The sequence below is a fragment of the Aulostomus chinensis genome, chromosome 10 (assembly GCF_037954235.1).
Source record: "Aulostomus chinensis isolate RoL2024-O1b breed Wild chromosome 10, RoL_Achi_v1.0, whole genome shotgun sequence".
Lineage (NCBI taxonomy): Eukaryota > Metazoa > Chordata > Actinopteri > Syngnathiformes > Aulostomidae > Aulostomus > Aulostomus chinensis.
The window spans coordinates 22,640,743-22,654,774 of NC_141329.1; the positions used below are offsets into that span (position 1 = coordinate 22,640,743).

The following is a 14,032-nucleotide window of genomic DNA, read 5'->3' on the forward strand; positions in this document are numbered from 1 at the left end:
TAAAGGAGGGGTAGGCGCCGCCTGTTTTTGGGCTTTTTTTCCTTCTTTTCACGTATTCTTTTCTTTTCTTTTTTTATTTAACAAAAGAAACACGATATACAAACAATATGTTAACTTTATTAATTTAACAAAACAAACACGATATGCAAACAATATGGCATAAATCTGTCTCAATTATTTTTTTCAATTATACTCTGATCATGAACTCTTCCTCCTCGCTCCCACTGGCCCTCCCCCTAAAACCCTTTAGTGAACCAGAATAGGAAGCCATGGCATTGCTACAGATATATGGTCATGGTCCTTCCTCTAGCAACCCATTCCATAACACGTATCAAACATAACATACCAAGCTACAGAAGACACCGCTAGTTCCCCTGTATCATGAGCAAAGTTATGGTCAATAACTGCAGCGGCGTTTCTAGCAGTGCTACGAAATATGAAAAATAGGTAAACTATGACACTAAATAGATTAGCAAATGTTACGTCGCATTTTGTTCTAGCTCACAACCTTCATTGACAATAAATTACCGCCAATATGGCCTCTAGAGCTCGCTAGCAAAGTTGGCAAATGGATTTTTTTGTCCATAAGAAGGGCTGCTACTTGCTAAACCTTTTGATTCTTATAGACTCCTCCAGCAAGCAAATGAATCCCCAAGAATCACTCGCGTTGCACCGAGCCTTTCATCCTTCTCCCTCTCAAGACCTTTGATCAAGACTGTGTTTTCTTCTGGAGCCATGCTCGTCCTCCTTGATGCTGCTCACCCAACACCTATCCAACAAGGCCTTGATACCCACTGTAGGCTTCCTGGTCTCGGCTATTTGACGGACAGCTAAGCTGCCCAATCAGGTGCTGTCTGGTTTCAGCTGTTGATGGACAGCTAAACAGGCCGACCAGAAATCTGGGAGCCTACCCCTTCTTTAGTTCCCACTGGTTTACAACTTTGTGACTCCGAAATGCAGAAAGAGTCAGCTCTGAATGCTACATTATCAGCTAATGGAGACTGACGTCTAAACCTTTCCCTCATTGCTTGCGCCAGGACAGAGGAAATGATGAAGCTAAATGGTGCATAGTCAGATCTATTTCCTGTTGTGTGTTAACTTCCCTCAACACATGATGTTGCCAATACCTGGACATGAATCAGTAGTCACCTGACAAAGATATTTAAATTTTAATTTTCACAAATATATAGTCTTAGCTCTCAAAGTTGTCCCCCCCCCCCCCACTTTAATTCTTTGAGACTCCAGAAGTTAGAAAAGCCAGTTACATATATGTAGCTCAAAGCTAATAGCCTAGGCTATGGCTAACAGTGGCAAAACTGTCCAAAAATGTCTGTTTTCAAACTCTCAAGCACATCGTCTGGTATAATCCACACAGTTGTTCAAGGCACGACCAGCTGATGCAGGCAGTTGAACCAACTTGTCCAGTGTTCTGGTTCATAGGTTTTTAGCCAAATCCAAGTGTGTGTAGGTTACTGAAATTAGAGAACTAAAGAAGACATAAACTGGATGATGCTCCTGAGAGTCTGAAAACTTGTTGAATCATTTTTTTCTGTTGTTAGCCATCATCTGCCATTAGTGTCAAGCTAAATATACATGGCTGGCTCTTTCTGCATGGTGGAGACACGAAAAAGCAGTGTGAGTAAGAAAAATGTATTTATATAGCACTTTTCACAGACATAAGTCACATAGTTGTTTTTTTAAAGACTAATTAAACGACAGAAAAATTAACGGGAACATTATAAAAAATGCAGAAGGAAAAAAAAACATTATTGTAAGTTTAAGGCAAATATTTATGAGTACCTCAAAGGCAGAAAACACTCAAAATTCACACTGGGTGAAGTGTTCAAATACGTTTGAGGAAGTTTATGCACGTAACAGGACTTGTAAGGAAAGTTCTGGGAATCCACACTGCACTCTCAGATTCTATTCTCTGGAAATCCAATATCCTTCCCATGTGCTTCGTTTAACCTGTGTGTTTCAACCTAAATGAACATCCTCTTTCAGTAAATCTTCATGTTAGGTGTTTTCTGCTTGGTGGGACAGGTTTGGTTTCCCGTGCTGGGAGTCTTTCCTCTGGAAACTCTTGAAGATTTAAACAATGTCTATCCAGCCAATGTGGAGACATTAATCCTTCCCAGTAGCCTCTAGCCTGAGCCCAGTGGTCCGACTGACAGTCTCTGAGAGGAAGGAAAGGTTACCGAGTCAAAATTCACAAAAGCTTCATGTCCTACATGGCCTGTCAAAGGGCTGTTGTGGTAAAAGATCATTTTAAAACTCAAATAAATATGAAATTTATCAGGAAATCTGCTATGCTGTAACATTACATTATTATACTCAGTCTGTGTGTAAGTGTACTTGTAAGCATTAGCAAAACAAAAAGAAGTTTCCAAAAATGTGAAAGCTCACAACAATGATATCATAATTAATTTAGCAGTATATTTCTAAATATATTGGTTACATAACTAATGTGGGCTTGGTTTTTGAGCTGGAAAGTCAGTAGGACATACTGTGGACTGGAACCGAAAGCTCTGCATTCGTTTGCTTGTTCATATCTGTAGATAAATCCAATAATCAAATTTTGTACTGAAGCTCTAAAGTTTTCCTCTGAATAGCCGTCCAACACATGACAGGATTAGCGAAACCCGGCTCCACTAATAGTAAAGCACAGAGAAACAAACAAGCCTACAGCACAAGCACACAGAAAACCTGACGCTTACAAGGCAGACTTGAGGTCATTGTGTTTTCAATGAGGAATTTCCACAGAACCTCTCAGATATTCCCCCCGTCTCCCCTGACTACAGAAAATTACAGTCTAATTACAGATGGAGGTGATTTTCTCATCGACTCTGCAAGCCTTGCTAAGATTTTATCACGTTTGTGGTTTACACTGTAGTTTCCTGTTTTAGATTCCACTGTAATTTAATTGATTTAGATTCCGCTGTAATTTTTGAACAGTCAAAATAGAAGACGGCTTATTTTGAAGTGGAGCGATCTTTTTATTGACAACCTGGCCTTTGGTTGTGAAGGACACGGCTGATTGATACCTTGTGACGTTATCTGCCCCTAAACACCACTTGACAATTAGTCCCACAGATAAGACCGAGATAAGTCCAATGGTCGCAGAAGTGGGCCACCACCTCTCCAGCACCATATTGTAATGTCTGATCGTCGTAAATAGGCTGTTATTACACAGATATTTCAGGAGTTGCAGCTACTTTGAAGTAACTACAACAGTTTTCTTGTGTAACCCATCCCGGTGATTATCTAGACATCTTTTTTTTCCCTCTTTTGCTACCTCACAGTTGTTGTAACTTTCAAATAACTACACACTTACTGTTTCGAAGTGATGGATTGCACAAGTTAAGGACAAATGTCAAGGCTTCAAGAGTCTGCTCAATTATTTTCACGCCAACGTATGAAGCACCGTTGCACCCAGTGACATGGATTATTTAGGTGTGATCACACCTCCGGTTTGAGTATGAGCTTCTGCTATTTTGGTATGATACAGCGCAGCCTTTAGGCTGTGCGGAATCTGGGTTTCTCCACTGTGAATCTTCACAAGAAATGAAAGCTTTACAACCGCAATGCCAGGTGTCACTTCCTGCAGTAAATAGTGGCGGGGTTGACTGCAGAAAGCTGTCAACTTAATTGAATTATGTTTCTGAGAAATAATATTCTTACTTCATTCAAACAGTAGAAAGCATAACTGACTAGTTTTAGCCATGAATGTATGGTTTCAGTATATTGCAGCCTTAAGAAAAAAACTCTTGAAGGCTCTTCAAACCCTTGGCTGCCCTTGAACTATTATTGGCTAGAAAGACGGACCTTGAGGGGACAGTCCACTAGTAGCCATGACCTCGTCTAAAGGTTAGTGAGCCCTTCGAAGTGGCTAAAACTGCAAGTGAGCCAACACCATCTCACTTAACACAACCCTGGGTCCAAATTTAACAACTCCTGACCTTTTTACTTTGAGCGTCTGATGAGCATTTCCATGAAAACTCCTGCTTGGCCATGCCAATTCCTATTGTCTGATACAGAGAGGCAAAACACTGGCGGCAGACAATGGAGGGTCACTGCAGAGGGCTTGAAATAATCATAACAATGACAGCTCCTATATTTATAGTTGCAAAGAGACTCCCAGCTGCCATGCCTAAGTGCTTTGTTATTAACAGGAAGAGCTGCTCCCCGTGACGGATAAACAGCACTTCTCTTTACTGTGTGAGTCATAGTAGAGGGTTTTATTGTTTCCTTCTCTGTATTTGGATACCAGGGTGACTGAAAAATCAACTAAATAAGCAAATTTAGTAGAGAAAGTAGCGTAAACGAATGCTGCGCTTTGATTTAGAACAACATAAGAAAAAGAAAATGCCTTTCTAAGCATTGGTAGCCAGACAAAGATCATTGGGTCATCTTACATCTGCAGAGCTCTTCCTGAGGACGCTCAGAGAAACAGGCCCGGCAATGTGGCAAAGTGACAGGCCAAATAAGAAGAGCGGAGATCGTCATCGATAGCAGTGGTTGATATTTCATCAAGGGGGACAAGAGTTGTTGAGAAGTCCAACTAAAAGACTAAATGAAAAGGTCTTTGTGTGTCGCTTGATAAGAGGGGAAATAACTTGATTGTGTGCTATCAGGTCACCAGGATGAACAGGAAGAAAATCAATGAAGCACTTCGGAGAAGATATACAACGAGTGGCTGTGTGCAACCTCAGTGACTCTCGGAGGAGATGCTGAAATACAGGATGTGACACATTTTTAGGTTGTTTTTGTTTTATTCAACTTGTATTATATTCAAAAGTACTGGTTTCTTCTGAAAGAAAACTTGAATCTCCAATAAAGTACTGGAATAAAGCCCCCCCCCCCCCCAAAAAAAAAACCCCAACAACACGATAACAAAAGAATATGACCGAATATTAGAACATTTCAATATTTATTGATGCGGTTGACAGCAAGTTTTTCATCTGGAGACAAAACTTTTTGAAAATATTCCATATTGTATCTGTTATTTGGTTGAAAAGGAATAGCTAAAGGTTGTTTTGAGGTACACAAGAAGTTATTCCACCATGTTCATCATAGTTATAAACATAAAATCACAAATATGTATGCCAGGTAATTGCAGGCAAACATTCCGCAATTAAGTCATGTTGTAGTTAAGAAATATGAACTTTTTTTGTACTATGGACCTGAAAGTTTACGATGCATGCTGTCTGTTCTTATGAGATAATGTCAGACAAGTCTAGCAGCTCTGCTCTGGGAAATATGTAATATTCATATTGTGCTTTTGAATGCAGGTGATCACACAGTAGAACAATAGTCTTGGTGCTTAGGAATTAAAGATTTAACTGCCTGAATGTTTTCAGGAACGTAAAGAAGATATTTTTCTGCGACTGGGACACATTTGACTTAAAATTGAGTACCGGTAAATATGTTCAGCCTATGATAGTGAACTATTCATGACAATATTTAATGTAAATGTGATCTACTTAACTTTAGTCTGACCAGGTTGGAGACACACAAATCTGTTTACAGTTGTTTTCTGTCCAATCTTTTTAACACCACATTTCTTCTTAATTTACATTTGGCACAAACATCCACTAGATTCGACAATGCGGTATTTCAAGCCCATGAACCTGACTGGGGATTCGATCTTAATAGTCTTTTCACAATTCCGTGAGTCCAAAAGTAAAACCCCTCTTTCCATTTCCATCCCTTGATAACGCATTTCTTCTGTTACCATCCAAACACCCCGGATTCCTCGTTAATATTTGATGACAGGGCTGTAAAGACAATGTATCATGGCCACCAATGAGCGACCCTTCTATCTACAGGACACACACACACATATGGTCTTGTTTGATCATTTTGTCTATAAAGAAAAAGCAGGGGGGCTGGGGAACAAGGCCTGAAGGGGGGATTCAGTGTGGCTTCAAGATAAGGAGCGAGCTGCAGCGCTGGGCTTCCTCAATAAAACACATCGTTTGGAAGATATCTGGTGTATAATAGAGGAGTCTCGTTAGCCAACGGGAGGCTTCCGTCACTTGAGGAGCAGGATAATCCATCCCTCATGTTAGTGGTGAATCAGCACCATTATGGTTTGTTAACTCAAGGGTGAGTAATATCTATATCCTGTTGAGCTTAAAATGTCAAGGGCGAGGTTTTCTTTCTGTATTGTTGCTAATTATGTGTCTCCTTTTAGTTCATTCTGACAAGCTTTTAATTTGGCGAAACAAAGACAGGAACTGTCCCTATTGTTCCCTTCTCTTCAATGTCACAATAATCTTGAGGATACTAGCATCTAAGAATCTTTTGAATTATGTGATAAAACCCACTTGATGAGTGAGGCAATATGAATTAAAAAAAAAAAATCCAAGTTTATTAGTGTAACAAAAACATCAGTGCCAATCCATCTGAGAGGGCATCAAAAGGATTTAATCAAAGGCTTGAATAAATCTTTTACTCTTCCCACTTTTCATATCAGAGAACTCCACCTAGTGGTTCATCAACATGGGAAACCAGCACTGGGGATCCGCCTGCACCATTGTGGTCGCAGCAAATGTAAAATAGTAGGGAGAAGTTAAAGAGGCCACGTTTACACACGACCTGCCAAGAGAATAAAAGACAAGGAATATCAATAGCAGAACATGTTTAGATGGATTTTAATACTGCAGAGGAAATGGATATCAAAATGTTCAGGCAGCGGTGTGACCCTCTGAAGACCCAGCTGCTCTGGGACTAACATTTCCTGCCCCCCAACCCCCCAACCCATCCCCCGACAAGCCAGACGGCCTCAATCTTCTGGGAATGTTATCATTAATAAACTGATCAGAACCCAGCAGATGTTCCAATCAAACGAGAGACAGACCACACACACAAAACCACACACACACGCACATCTTTACAGAAAAAAAGATTTTATAACAACATGTTGAACAGTATCCAGTTTAATTTTTTTTTTTTTTTTGTCAACCATGATATGAAAAACCTGGATCTCAACTAATGGCGGTCCTTTTACAACCCTTTGAGTGAATGTAAACATTGATGACTTCCTTGAGACCTTCGGCTCGGCGGGAGAGCAGCTTCATTCTTATGAAAACATTTTCTCAACTTCATCTATCCAGTCACATGGAGATTCCTCCTCGAAATCCCTGAAGAGAGAACACAGTTAAACCCTGTTTTATATGAGGTCAGATATTCCACCTATAGACGATCGGAACATTCTCTGCCTTCTTATAACACTCCCTGATGACAAGACATGGCGTTTCATGGGAATTCAGTTTATTTTGCCATGTTCTATTATTTTTAATTCGCCTGACAAGTGAGTTGCAAGTTTTTATTATTATTTGCCGTTCTATTTTTTACTGAGAAAAAATACTGACCAAGGAGGAAAAGAAAATTGCTGCTAAGCACATGCATATATGAACACAAAAGTCTTTTCTGTATTATAAAGGTAAGATTGATTGTAGAATTAGCAGGTGCAGTGGGAGGGACAGTGATATTAGGGTGGTGGGATGTTAAAATGTGTTTTTTTTTTTTTTACTCTGTAGACCCCAGGAAGGTGAGTTGCAACCACTGTAGCAGTGAATTCTGCCCATCCAGGGTAAAGCAGCAATGTGGCAGACATAGTAAAAAAGTCAGTGATACGTACGTGTCCTCATCATCAGAGCGTGGCTTCAGGCGGTCCTCGTTTGTAGACACTCCCTGTTCTGGACCGTCTGTGTCATCACCTTGTAGTTGGGGGAGGGGTCCCACCAGAGGATCGTTGCCTGGAAACAGAAACCACAGAGGGTTGCTATATCTTCTATTACCATCCACAAGATTAACAGAACATCCTCTGAATTGAGTATGTGTGGAACGCAGACCTCATCTCATGCCAAATGTTTTTCTCTACGCTGAAAGGATCCAGCTCATAGCTGAATGGCTTCCGTCTCGACTCCAGCTGCACCTCTCCGCCAAGGATGAGCAGTTTTTACATCATCCTGCTGACACACTTTCTATAAACTAGAATCACCTCGTGGGTGTATGCTGTCACCAACCACTCGAGCTGCCACGGACATGAACGTCCAGATTCATATGATAAACTGTATGTGGTGCAGACTTTAAAGGACGGTTGGGCCTTGTGTTGGTGCTTTTCGATAAGCTCAATGTTATTATTTCATGCAGCAACAATAACTTTGACCTGCACTTACTGTAAAAAAACGGATGGGTTTCTTCTTCCGCTCCACCTAATTTGTTAAAAATTTGTTATTTTTCCATCGTGTTTTTTTCATTTCTTTTTTGCCTTTTCCCCCAAATTTCTCTCCACAATCATTTGCAGCTGTATATTCAGTTAACAGACCTGCCCTGTGGATTAGAAATGTGCTGGAGGCTCTGTTAAGCTCTGCTTTTTCCAACAGACTCAGAAGCCTCAGGGGAGGATCCCTCTCCCACCGTCTCCTGGGCCTGCTGTCCTCTGGTTCCTCTGACACATCTGCACCAACAAAAACACAACCGTTACACTCTCGAGCAAGTATCAGAGCTTGGGCTCGCGTACTACGAACCTGTGATGCTCAGGCTGGTCGATGCCATGCTGTCAGATGACATGACGCTGGCATGAGTCAACATCTGCAGCAAAGTATCTGGGGGTTTCTGGGACCAGTGCTTTCGGGGGCCGGGCTCCGTGCTTTCACAGCTCGCCTCAGCAAAATTTGCGCCTTTGTTTGAAAAAAATATGAAAGAGATGCGCATTTTATCTCAGAATTACAGCAGACTATCAATTTTGTTCCTGTTTGCTGACTTTGATTTACCTTCACACGTTGTTGTTTTCATGAGACTTTTCTCTCCCAGCATTTTAACGATCTTCTTCCCCTCCCCTCTATTCCATCGGCCAGTACGCCTCCCCCCTTCCTCCGTCTCTATCGCCTGTAGAACATCAGTGCAGTAAATCAAACACATAGCGTGAACTTTGTGGCCATCTGAACTAACAACAGCCTGTCAGAGGTCAAATTCCACATTGGGTCCTCACAGCTTGGGGGGTGGGGGGGTGGGCATTATGTTGTGTAAATCCTCACTTTGACACCATGTTGTGACAGTGTCGTTTCTGATGGGCCACCATAAAAATCAAGTCAGGTTTGACCGCATGAGAGAAGATCACCATGTGATTTGCACAGCACAGGCAGTGAGAGTGTATTTACCTGCGGGGGCAGATGAGCACGCAGGAGTTTGGAAACCCGGTGGGAGGTCAGGATGGTGTGCAGAGACGGCCTGTCTTTTGGGTTTATCTTAAACATCTGTTTCACTAAATACTGCAGTTCGTAGGGCAGGTGGCTGGGAAGGGGAGGATACGCACCCCGACACACCTTCAGGATCAGGCTCCTCCAGCTGGATGCCTGGAACTGAAAACAAGATGGGAAAATAATGAGCCTCCATCATTTCACAAGAATGATCCTGCAGTAACAGACACATTCCTGACAACACAAGTGCATGATTCAGTGATTCACTGGTGGTATTTGGTCCACAGCATGGGGAGAGCAGGGAGGAGAAGTACCGGGTGTCGCAGGGTGCAGAGCTCATAGAGAACACAGCCCAGAGACCACACATCACTGCAGAACATATAAACAGACAGTAATTCAGTCACAGCAGACATTCGTCATGATCTGGCACAGAGATACAGGAGTCACAGCTGAGCTGAGAACTCAGCTGAGACTGTTTTCAAAACTTTGCTTTGTTTGCAACAAGTTTTGACTGAGGATCTTTGTGAAACAGCTGGCTACTGAATGGCATTGACCAGTTATGTCGTAGGACAAATCAAGTCTGGAAACTGGGAGCAAACACATATCGATGTTTTGGTTCATTAAAACTTTTGTCTTGTTCTCATTGTAAGATTTTGTGTAATTTGCTGCACCCGTTCCACCTTATTGATTGTACAATTAAAAAATGATCCTATTATGACAAGGTGCGACCTCCTAAATGTTTCAATATAAATCTATAAATGAAGCATAGTGCTGCAGGCCTGGCAGACTAAAGTGAGGGTTAAGAACAGTGTGTAAGAACAAGAACATTTAATGAATGAGGTTCAGTTACTGTGGAAATAATAGATATGAAGTTTTTGCATGTCATTTCAAATCCATCTCCAAAATATGAATTCTAGTTACACTATATATCATTCTTTAATTCTCATTTATCTATAACTGGCAAATGAGAATATGGAAACAAGAACAACATTCTTTTGAGCCTGGCAATGATGTGTTCTCATGCTTTATCTCGTTACTTCCTACAAGTTCATCTGACACTGAGGAGCCAGCCCAGCAAACATGATGTCAGCGTACCTCTTATTGTTGTATGGTTTGTTGTCCCAGATTTCTGGAGCGACATAATAAGGGGTCCCAACATAAGAGCGAGCGTAAGCCTTTGAGCTACGACACAAAGTCAAAGAAAATTCAAACTGCAGCACATCAATAAAAGTAAATTCACTTAAACTGTGCTGCCTTTTTTCTTCCACTACCTGTTGAGAATACAAGCTGAGCCAAAGTCCCCGAGCTTGATTGTCCCATTATCTGTTAAGAAAATGTTCTGGGCACAGAAATGAGACACGAGGTGAGATGATGAAACAATAAAACCATGAATAAATGAGACATAATGTCATGATCTCATCGTGATCGGGGAGATTTTCCTCCTTATTAAGTTCATTCCACCATGTCAAGCTGAGATTTCATCAACATGGAAGCAACCAATAAACAACAGAATCAACCTCTTGTTTTGAATCATACACAGGAGTCGGTAAAGCTTGTTATAATCGAATACATCCAAATGGAACATAAACACATAAATAAACATGTAAAACAAATATATTATGGGATTACTGTACCTTGGATTTAAGGTCTCTATGCAAAACGTGCTTATCATGGATATGCTTTGCCCCCGCACACATTTGAGCAAACCATGTTAAGATCTGTGAAGAGAGATTCATAATATAGCACATTTTATAGGGGAACAAAAAAGGGACATAAAATTGTGAAGACTGTTATTGATAATGGAGTCTTACATCATCAACACAGAACTGCGTGGTTTTCTGTTTGCAAATCCTCTGAAGCATGTCTCCTCCGCCGCAGTACTCCATAACAATACACAGGAGGTCATCAGCTGAACAAACACAGTCACATTACACATTTTCACAATCCAAAATGTCCCATAATGAGTTTTATTAGCAAAGTATGTGTATGAATACCTTCAAATGCCTCCCTGAAGGCAACAATATTAGGATGTTTCATTCTGGACAGCAAGATGGCTTCTCTCCTTGAATTCTCCAATTTGGACTGATTCTATAAAAATGCAAATAGAAGTGTGTCTATTATGCAAAAGAAAAAAAACATCCACGTCCCTGAGCAGGCGCCAATCTGGTATGTTATCAGCACAGTGCAAACATTTCCATATCCAACCCCGGGGCTATAACATAACAAAACAGGCTGGATTCAAATGTAGTCTACGACTGTCTGTTTCTTCTCTGGTGCAAATATGTGTAATTCATCATTTCATTGTCTGAATTTTAAGGGGATATAGCAACCTGTTCCACTACACATGTGAGGTACAATATATGTACAATGCAGCACAATCTTAGTTTGCATACCCACCTTTGGAAGCAGAATTTCCTTGGCCACATACTTCTCCTGAGTGCTTTTACACTGAACCAACAAAGCCCGACCAAAAGACCCCTCACCTATGACTTTCTGCAGTGAGTATCTCTCCATAGATTCATAAAACACATAGATATAAAATACTATAAAAAGCTACCGCATCTATTGAACTGAGAAAGCTCCTATTTTGTTACAACATAATATTGCAAGTCTCCAATGTTAATATTTGCCTCAAAAGGCACCAGACATGCATCGAGACTCGTACTGTTAGTCGGCCACACTTCCGTGTTATTGAATGACGTAAGCATGACGCCAATGTACCACCCCACGTAACCGCTGGATGGCGGTAGAGTATAATGTCAAAACAAAAATGAGTCTGTTTTACCTTACCACGATGAGTGGATTAGTGTGTTCTACCTCGCCCTGTTATTCAAGTGTTTGCCAATCGACCCTTACATTGTTTAGGTTTAATAAATGTTCAAAATCTAAATGTACTGACACGAGTGCATAGACTCCATCTTAATGTCAATGCAAGGTTGTTGTTTTTTTTAACACGAATTTATAAGAAGAATCCTGGAATACCGACTTTGGTAGTGGAGACAGCGAGATGGGTTATCATGTTGGTTACATAGCTGTATTTTAAAGGTTTCCCAAACTTAACATACGTAACTGAAACGATGTGTTTCTGATATAAATAATTTTTGCACATGGTGATCTTGCAGGAGCCCGGATAGCTCAGTCGGTAGAGCATCAGACTTTTAATCTGAGGGTCCAGGGTTCAAGTCCCTGTTCGGGCGATGCTTGTTTTTGAACTGTGAATTAGGTTTTTACTGAATTACACGTCCTGTTTCGTAACCACCGTAGGAGGCGACATTAAAATACACTCACCACAAAGAGCCCTTCACCCCCGGGGCCTGTTGTGGAGCACCTCGCAGCTTCACCAATAACTACTTATCTGAGCCAAGCAACCAAGAAAGTAGAGGATTGAACTATGAAATTGAAGAGACACAATATGTATATGAATGGAATAATGACATAACTGCATGTAAAATCTTGATTGTTTTGCGTAAAATACACTGGGTTGGTAACATTTTTTTTTAGTTGATAGACGATATTCACCGATGATCATGGTATCTGTTTAAAATCAAATTTGTTTGGAATTCACATTTTTTTTACTTGCTGGATAAAACGTGACAAAAAAGACTTGGAAAAGCTTATGAACTATATTAAATATTCTCAAATCACTGATGACGCACATCTGAAAAAACCTCGCTATGTCGCTTGCGGCTGTGTGCGAATATGTAAATTTAAGTGTGCCGTCTCCGGGAGCTGATTGGTCCACCCACGGAACGATCACAACGTGGCTCCGCCCCTTTCTTCACTTACGTCCGCTTCTCACCAGGCTGATAACGCACAGCAGCCCTGCTGTAGGGGTATTTTCGAAAAGAAATTGAGGAATTAAATGGTGGCGACCGTGATTTAATGTACTTAGCCAATTAACGTACCACTACATTTCAATACCTCTGTATTTTAGATCTTTATAGCTTGTATTCTAGTACTTTTAGCTTACAGTTTCTTATGAGTACAGCTCAGTGGACAAGGGCAGGTAATTAGACATTGCACAAATACTAAAATCCCACACCTACAAACAGTTTGCTGTTATTTTAGTTTGTCAATTTATCTTTAGAGTAGGTTTGTGTTCATTGATTTAGTCCTTACATTTGATACATGAAGATTAACTTTTTGTTTTGTTAGAATTGGTCTTTTGAGCTCACAGACATCTTTTACCATGAGTTCTAAGTGAGTTACTTCATGGATTCATTTTATATGAATAGTTTCTCTACTATCTCACTCCGTCTTGGTTATTTGTAATCATTAATCTGATTAATCCCAACTTTATTCCCAAAGTTATGAAACAGCACGAATATATTTATCACGGCTGAAGGTCTTTTTTTTATTTTTTAAACCACCAGATCATTTGAATTCAGAATCCCAGCATATGGTATCAGTCAGATGCTGTGACAAGTTTCATCTAGTTGTGTTGCCTCAATCGTGACACATGACTGACATGAAGCAGCTGCGGGGCAATAAAAATTAAACATGGATGACATTAAGGGGTCTCTGGTGGATGTGAGGGGTGGGGTCCCCATATGGAGCTGCTTGATCTACAGGCAGAGTCAAGACAGGATTTTCACAACAACTTTGGGAGCAAAAATCAGCGTAAACAAGCAAAAAAATAAAATAAAATAAAATCTCAGGAGCTCTCAACTAATGACTGTTATTGAGAAATGTTTTGGAAGAAATTCAGCCTTTTAAAAGCTGTCGTTTTTTTTTTTTTTTTGCTTCACTTTGAAGTCATTGGCTGTTATAAATTTCTAAAACTGCTCTCATTTTCTTCCATCTTGGTCAACCTATGGCTCCTA

General features: G+C 40.6%; 1 protein-coding gene and 1 non-coding gene across 4 annotated transcripts; one reads left to right on the forward strand and one right to left on the reverse strand.

The window, feature by feature from the left end:
• Positions 1 to 4,927: 4,927 nt before the first annotated feature.
• On the reverse strand, positions 4,928 to 11,888 carry nek3 (NIMA related kinase 3). 3 transcript variants are annotated; one of them, XM_086216485.1, is made up of 15 exons: positions 11,607 to 11,888; positions 11,204 to 11,297; positions 11,021 to 11,118; positions 10,844 to 10,927; positions 10,481 to 10,548; positions 10,305 to 10,391; positions 9,524 to 9,578; positions 9,171 to 9,371; positions 8,784 to 8,898; positions 8,538 to 8,690; positions 8,336 to 8,467; positions 8,187 to 8,222; positions 7,646 to 7,763; positions 7,055 to 7,145; positions 4,928 to 6,600 (listed from the first exon to the last, which is right to left on the reverse strand). In XM_086216485.1, exons 1-14 carry the CDS (start codon positions 11,721 to 11,723, stop codon positions 7,085 to 7,087), a joined length of 1,419 nt encoding a protein of 472 aa, XP_086072611.1. In that variant the 5' UTR covers positions 11,724 to 11,888; the 3' UTR covers positions 4,928 to 6,600; positions 7,055 to 7,084. The 3 variants fall into 3 exon arrangements, with proteins under 3 accessions (XP_086072611.1, XP_086072610.1, XP_086072612.1); XM_086216484.1 differs by lacking the exon at positions 4,928 to 6,600 and having other exon boundaries at positions 6,895 to 7,145; XM_086216486.1 differs by lacking the exons at positions 4,928 to 6,600; positions 8,187 to 8,222 and having other exon boundaries at positions 6,895 to 7,145.
• A 445-nt stretch (positions 11,889 to 12,333) lies between these two features.
• trnak-uuu (transfer RNA lysine (anticodon UUU)) lies at positions 12,334 to 12,406 on the forward strand. The gene has a single exon. It is a non-coding gene; the product is annotated as a tRNA-Lys (tRNA).
• Positions 12,407 to 14,032: the final 1,626 nt, after the last annotated feature.

Excerpts from the sequence above, each read along its gene's own strand:
- nek3 (XM_086216485.1), bottom strand. The coding sequence starts at position 11,723 with ATGGAGAGATACTCACTGCAGAAAGTCATAGGTGAGGGGTCTTTTGGT. Across the intron at positions 10,392-10,480 it reads TCAGCTTGTATTCTCAACAG|CTCAAAGGCTTACGCTCGCT; the intron begins GTAGTGGAAGAA and ends TTTGTGTCGTAG. Across the intron at positions 9,579-10,304 it reads AAACCATACAACAATAAGAG|TGATGTGTGGTCTCTGGGCT; the intron begins GTACGCTGACAT and ends TATGTTCTGCAG.